Source organism: Meleagris gallopavo, chromosome 1 (genome assembly GCF_000146605.3).
Source record: "Meleagris gallopavo isolate NT-WF06-2002-E0010 breed Aviagen turkey brand Nicholas breeding stock chromosome 1, Turkey_5.1, whole genome shotgun sequence".
Classification (NCBI taxonomy): domain Eukaryota; kingdom Metazoa; phylum Chordata; class Aves; order Galliformes; family Phasianidae; genus Meleagris; species Meleagris gallopavo.
In genome coordinates, this window is record NC_015011.2 from 167,164,824 (window position 1) to 167,172,476 (window position 7,653).

The 7,653-nt window shown below is 36.9% G+C and overlaps 1 protein-coding gene across 1 annotated transcript in view; it reads right to left on the reverse strand.

The window, feature by feature from the left end:
* The window catches only part of TNFRSF19 (TNF receptor superfamily member 19), a 30,623-nt gene extending 23,558 nt beyond the window's left edge, over positions 1 to 7,065 (reverse strand). The window contains exons 1-2 of the mRNA XM_019612171.2: positions 6,867 to 7,065; positions 4,811 to 4,896 (exon numbers count right to left, since the gene is read on the reverse strand). Coding sequence (XP_019467716.1) covers positions 4,811 to 4,896; positions 6,867 to 7,009 — 229 coding nt within the window. The 5' untranslated portion in view covers positions 7,010 to 7,065. The remainder of the gene's footprint in view (positions 1 to 4,810; positions 4,897 to 6,866) is intronic.
* Between the last annotated feature and the right edge of the window lie 588 nt (positions 7,066 to 7,653).

The following is a 7,653-nucleotide window of genomic DNA, read 5'->3' on the forward strand; positions in this document are numbered from 1 at the left end:
TATCCCCTGATAGGAGATTTCAACCATCCAGACAGGGAAAACAACAAGGGAGGATATCTTCCTGGTCAAGATATTGGACAGACAAATCAGAGGTAAATGGTTACTAGATCTGGCGCTCACCAATGTGGAAAAGATCATTAAAGAAGACTGGAGGCAGTCTGGGCTGTAATGACTATGGCCTGGTTAAGTACTCAACCTTGAGGAACATTAGGCCCAGCAACTGAAGAGTAAGGACCCTGAGCTTCAGGAGAGTGAACTTCTGACTATTTAAGGAATTACTGGATGAGCACTCCTGAGAAACCGTCCCTAGGGACAGAGCTGGCAGCAATTTAAGGATGTCTTTCTGATAGCACAAGGGCTTTCCATTCCCCAGCATAAGAAACTGAGTAGAGAGGCAGAAAACCGGCAAGACTGAACAAGGACATTCCGGTCAAATGGAATGATAGGAAGGAAAAGTACAGGCAGTGGAAGCAGGGATGAGTGGCCTGGGAAAAGAGATGGCCAAAAGAGTGTATCCCCTCTGAAATAAGAAGGGAGAACTGGCTTCAACAGACATGGGGAAGGCTGAGGTAATCAACATGTTCTTTGACTCAGTGAAGGGAGTGCAGGAGGGGATTGTCCCCCTCTGCTCCATCTTTGCAAGGCCCTGTCTGCATCCAGGTCTGAGGCCTTCAGCTTAAGATGCAGATCTGTTGAAGTAGGTCGAGAGGAGAGCCTCAAACACAGAGTGCTGGAGCATTTCTCATTAAGAAAGGGGAGATCTTATTGAAGCCTTCCAGTACTTGAGGAGAGCCTATAAGCAGGAGGGAGACTGACTTTTTACATGGGTAGATAGTGGTAGGACAAGGAGGTACGGCTTTAAACTAAAAGAGGAGAAATTTAGGTGAGATTTTAGGAAGAAATCCTTACCCAGACACATCTCATCCCTGGAAGCACTCAAGGCCAGGTTGGATGGGGCTCTGGGCAGCTTGACATGGTGGTTGTAAACCTGCCCACAGAAGGAGGGTTGTAACTATGTAAGTTGCTATGAGGCAAATATTTATTTTCATGGAAACTACAACAGATACAAATAGCAAAATAACACTATTTGACAGAGCAAATTCTGAGCTACAAAACACTATTTTCAACAGGGTCACCACCATTAGCTAAGCATTTTTGCCAGCAACTAAGACGAGCCTGCGTGCCATGCTCATAAAAATCTGCATGGCCCTATGGAACGTGGCTTTCACATCACTGTCACTACAGCTGAAAAGCAGCACCCACCACTTCACTGTGCTCACATTCACTGCTTGACCTCCATAAATACTCTGCAAGCATCACTGAATGTCCATGGGTGCAATTTATTCCATGTGGAGGAATTAAATTCCACCTTTGCTTCATAGGCACTTCCATGTCGGATGCCATTCTGTCAGACTGCCCCTTCTGCTGCCATCTGTCACACGGCAGCAACATGTAAAGAAAGGTTCTGCCTCTACTGCCATACCACCAACATCCTCCCCTGAAATTGTGAGCAAACATAATAAAACAGGGGGCAGTGCTTTCGGACCAGTGCTTACAGATGATCTTTAAGATGCCTTCCAACATAAGCCATTATATGATACTATGAAATCGCTGTTATATTTGAATAAGCCATCATTGAAATGAACATAAAAGGTAGCTCATGATATAAATACATTTACATCTGTTTGTCGAGTTGTTTCAAATGCACATGATGTTACCATCAAACTGTAGATATTTCCCTGCTGTGATTTATTCAACAAAACATCACTGCCTCATTGATGCAAATGATGCATTTACTTCCCGTAATATGTAGAGACAAGTTTCCCAAGCTCCACATGGAATAGTATCCTATCCCTGCTCTCTTATCTTCCCAATGCTGCTTGTTTTATGCCATGAAGAAGAAAGCAGAAGAAATCATGACGTCAATCTGACTTGGGTAGAACATACTATGCTTTGTTGTTGTTGTTTTAACATTAGAGCATAAGGTCTGCTAATGTGATGCTGGCTTTGCTGTAAATCACTCTTAGTGTCTGAATTTTAACTTCATCTTGTGAGTTATTCCAGTTTGTTTGTACAACCAAATTCTATAAAGTATTTGCACGGAGTAGGAGTATACCACTGATTGTAGATTGGTCCAGAAAGGAACAGTAGCATGAAAGCAGTAGGAACCAGATTTTGCAAACAGTTCAAAAAATGTTTACAGGTTCTTCTACTCAGTAGAAGCCTTATTCAGAGGCTAGAGAAGTCAGGTGATATTCAGATGCAGTTCTGTATTTTGAATTGAATGATACAACAGGAAACACTTGTAAGAATAGCTGACATAGCCAAGCTGATCAAAATTTAAGCAATAAAATTATTTATCTGCCACCATCAGGTGGCCAAAAAACAACAGAGTACGGTTTATTACATTTTTTGCTTATTTGCTAACACAGCCTAGCAGAAAACACAGTACTTGCTCAAAGAAAGCAAGGAGATCTTTCAGAAATCTTCTGCTCCTTACCCCAGCCTTTTGAACATCCTTCCTTCAGTTGTGTCAGCACAAATGCTTTGGTATTAACAAACTCATCAGATTAAAAAATAACCTTAATAAAGTAGTTGTTTTTAACACCGTGGAGGGATCCACAATCTAGCTAACTGAATAGTTTCATGAACAGTTTCAGAGTAGTCACTGGGGTAGCACAACACTGGTCTAGACGGTCAGAAGGGAGAATTCTACAAGCCTGAATTGTTGCTGAGAAAAAATAAATCCGTCATCAAACCTGGACATCACTATTTGCTGAACAGTCCAGTTTGGGACAAGCTATGCTATCCTACATTTCAGAAATTATACCTGTGATGGATTGGGATTGACTAGTTCCTAGTTCATATTATTTCTTATCTGTCATTCAATGAAATCTTAATATCTACAGCTGAAAGAAACAACTTCAGTCTAGAAAGTGAACATAAGCAGTCATTTAAAAAACATGCTTTCATTTCTAACGTTTAGATGCTTCCCCTATATATAGGATTGGTATTTTCAGTTTATTTACCTGAACTAAGCAAAATATAACTACATAATGGTGCATTTAAATTTCTGGCATCCTAAGACACACAACTTATTGTCTCCTCTTTTAAGTTTAAACAAAGGTGATAGCAGTTCTCCTGGCCTCTAATACTCTCTTTACTTGTTCATTATAGAATCCTTTCAACGTTGCCTTTAGCAATTCACAAACTCATTTTTTTCCTGAGTAAATATTTAAACCAGATCTGTTTAAAAATGTCTACAGAAAGAAAGAAGATAAAAGCAAGCATTTAGATTTATAACTAACTGGGTAATAATCAACAGCTAGTAGTGCTGAAAGGACTTCATCCATGTCTCAGCTTTAACAGGAACCTTTAGTCCAGGCAGGGGGCTGTGAGCCTTTGTGTCCTTTTGGTAACATTCTTAAGCAAATAAAAAATTTGCCACACACCTCAGTGGACAATTAATTCATTGAAACAAGACATTTAAACTTTTCCTTTTCATCTGCAATGTAAGAGTTTGCTGCACTAATATTTGTCTTTCTGTTTCATAGTGGAAAGAAAGAAGATAAGAAAAGTGGAGAATTAGAACTCAGCCAGCTATAATGGAGAGCTTGCCCCTAGTCGTTTGTCTCCATTTAACTTCAATTCATGCAAACTTAAATTTTTAAGCTATCAAAACGTATTAATTAGTGAAATAAACTGCAAGCATTTTCAGCATTAGGTTTCAAAAACTGACTTTCACACACTATTATTTATACTTTCTTGTAGAAACACACTTTCTATTTAGACTTAAAACTGAGATATTTCCCCCTTGTGATGTTAAGTAAAATTCTCATAAGCAGGTTTCAATTCATTCTGACCATTTTAGGCATAACTTCATAGGCTGCTTTGAGGACAGAAGATACACTTTCTTAAACTGAGATATCTTATTTTAGAGACCTGAGGAACCAATAGACAAATTCTTAATTAAAGTCTTCTGAGAACCACAATGAAATACTGTAATTTCACATCATGGTAGGATTTCAGTTTATAAAGACTGTAGTAGTTGTTTTGTATTTAAACATGTACAACATGGTGAATTTCAGAAACTTGACAACTCATGCTTTCTATAAAGAATTGCTTCTGTTTGGAAAGGTGGAAAGCTCCCAAAACATAACATTTACAGAAAGTTACACATGTAAACCCAACATTTTCCACAACATTATGCTGAAGTAGTTTTATTTTTCATATTACAAAGCAGACAATAATAAATGCAATGAGAAAAATCCACTCCTTTTATTGAATTAAGAATTCAATGGGATATTGAATTTCTAAGACCATCAATTGTCTTAGAAAAGTATTAAAAAGCTGCTGTTACAAAAGGCGACTCTCTCATTTCAAAAAGATTCATATCCTCTCATTGACCAAAAATGAAGAGAGAAACTCCGTACCTGTTTCCTTCTTAATGCATATAACACTACTAAATTTATGTATAGCATTCTCCCTTGCTGTAACCTTAGAAGTTATTTTAAAGATATCAACAAATAATCCTTTCTGCATATCACAAACTTCTATTCACTAATTAGAACTGGAATCAACCATGTAGTAGGACAGAGGATTGTTTATCCTCCAGTGATTGGTCATACAGCTTTGTAATAACAATGCTGGGCCTGTCCAAAAGTATTCACAAAACATTTTACCAACAAAAGAAGAAAAATAAGTCATGCAAAGAATTCTTCGCTAGATACATTTTTTTGCCAGACTTTCAGCTTAAACATTCTAAAGCAAAAAGTTAATTTTACTCCAACATGAGGTGAGGGACACTTACAGTGGGGCTCATAGGGAGGAGGAGGATCACCACAGGGAACACACTCCATGTCTTGAAAGCCTCCGAGCTTGGTCTTCCTATAAAAACTAGAAAATAGAAGAATAATTCATAGTGACAAAGTCTTTCTCAGAGACGTTTGAATGATGTCATAGTCTTGTACAAAGAACTTATCTAAAATACCTTCCTAATCAAGTAGGTCTGGCTTTTTTTCAACCATAGTATTAACCTAGCAAAATGTTTTCTGTTGCGGCACATTAAGAAAAAAGTACTAACTTTACTTTTGTTTTACTACTAACATAAATATTCCTCTAAAATATGAAAACTATATCAGCTAAAACAAACAGCTTTCCAATTGCTCAAGAAACTTCCACGCTAACAACATAAATAGAAACAGATTTATAGGCTCTAGGACTGGAGGTGCCAATGTGATTATTCACTCTGAATGAAATCTGTTAACATCTGTTTGTAGCTGACACAGCTACTGAATCATTTTGAAGATGAAAAATAGAAAATGACACTTTGAAACCAGTGCAAAACAGATACCATCATATTCTATGAGAGATAATAGCTAAACCTTTAGTTTAGCCAGCTGTAGATTATATGTACATCCATTCTCTTAGGCCACATCTAAAGTGATGGGTAGGGTAAATAAGTGGTGTCACTTTCTATAGTTCAATTCCTCATAAGCTCCAGACTGGAAACTCAGTGATTCCTCTATTCATGTTTCCAACCTTACTGTCAGTAAAAGCACATTGTGTTAACAGCTGCCATCTCAACATGTACCCAAACACATAGATCTAGAGCAGAATACTTACAAGCAAGCTCATTTAAGGTTCACTTCTAAATCATGTTTTACTCAGGCTTCCTTTTTCCTTCCTTTTCCATCTTACAAAAATACAGCTTATATTATTTACACCATAAGAAAATTGTCTCCTGTTTCACAGCCAAATAAGCCCTACAGTACATATGTAATAACATGCAATAAGAATGTAACCAGTCATTTGGCTTTAGAACTTTTCAGATGTCATTGGCAGTAACATTTAATCTTAAACTGTGACTTAAACTAATACTAGTTACCAAAGCTTTACTAATTGCTTTTTAAATGAAAAGGCTTCACTTCTGTCTTGAGAAGAATAATACGAGGAGCTTCAACAGCATTCAGGTAATTGATAGCTGCTTTGAAAATAAGTAAATATAAAAATTAAATTGTAATGTATATCTACATCTATATATCTGAAATACATATCCTGAAATTATAAAACCTGCTACAGTTTACAAATCAGTTCTCATAACCTACACCTACCAGTTATACTACCAACTGATAGTTCAAAAAGGCATGAAATGTCTTTTAACAAATTTACAACAAATACTGATAATAGTGGAACTTGGCCATAAAGTAAAGTAACTTTTAGAGACCTTGCAACTAAATTCTGTAAAGGGAGAAGATTAGCAACAAAGATCAAACAAACAAAGCACAGCTCCTGACTTATACCATAGCTGTTTGATTAAGTCTCCACGCTTATAATTTGCCCCTTTAGATACATTTATGATTTTTCAGTCAGGATCATACTCTATGAATTTACCAAATTAGTAAGAGAAATTCAGGAACGTGAACCAAAATCACTACTCTAGTCCTGAAAACATATACATGTGAGAAATATTATTAAGGAGAGGAGAAAAAAAGCCAACTAAATAATGTGATCAGTTCTTCAAGAAGATAAATATCTATGTTATAACAAACTAAACATTTTGAAACAATGAAGGATCTCACAAGTAACAACATTTGTATTTCACTCAGGCATCGCATGGACAGTTCTCTAATAAATCAAGTAGGTGTTTATCAGACTATTTTGACAGTTGACAATTAAGACAGAAATTCTGAAATTAGTTGCTTGGATGATACAAAAAGTTACTGGCAAAGCCAAGATTAGAACATGGGTCCTTCATAGTTACGTAAAGGATCTATCCAAGCATTCATCTGGAAAATATTATCAATCAATTTTAATGCAAATAAGCTTTGAATTTGTTCAAGTCTCATCTTCAGAAATGGCCTTACCCTGGTAAACAGTCTCCACATAGTGCATTGCTGGTGGCAGAACAGTTGGCCTTCTGAAAACGGTTAACTAGTGCACAATCCAGACAAGGCTTGCACTTCTGAAAGCCCCAGTCTTCTTTGAATCTGTTTGGCCTGCAAGTCATGCACTGTGCATCCTCCCCATATCCAAACCCGCATTCCTGTAGGGATTAACAAGCAACAGTAAGCTATTCAGTCACTGAAAGCATGAACAAGAAGAGAATGCTGGGATAAAATGAAGACCTGGTATAATTATTACTGAGAGTAGTCTTTCTAGAGACAAAAGGAATCCATTCAGCAAGTTCAAATGTGTCTTCCACTGCTAATAATCTCCCTTACTTCTATAAGTAATACTTAGTCAACCACTTTATTCAAGAAACCACTGTGTATTTGAATGATAAAGGGCTTCAAGGACTCCCACAGTTTCATTATTACTAGCTTATGGTAGAATTATTGAGCTGTCTGTTTTTTAATTAGGTCAGTCATGTGAAAGTGCAGAAACTGGGACAAGTGAAGTATAAAGGCACTTACTCAGTTACAAATACAGCAAAGAAGCACTTTGATATTAAGGTTCACAGTTAAGGTGAACAAAGTTAATTGCTGAATAGAGTGTACTGATCTTCAAAGGCTTAGAAATTCTGTTACCAAATAAAACAGAGCTGGTTAATGACCATTGGCTACACACAAAACGTTGCTTAGCCATTAAGAATTTCAGAAACTCAACCCACTCCAGCTCTAACAGTACTTAACCTGTCAGAAAAAAATTAAT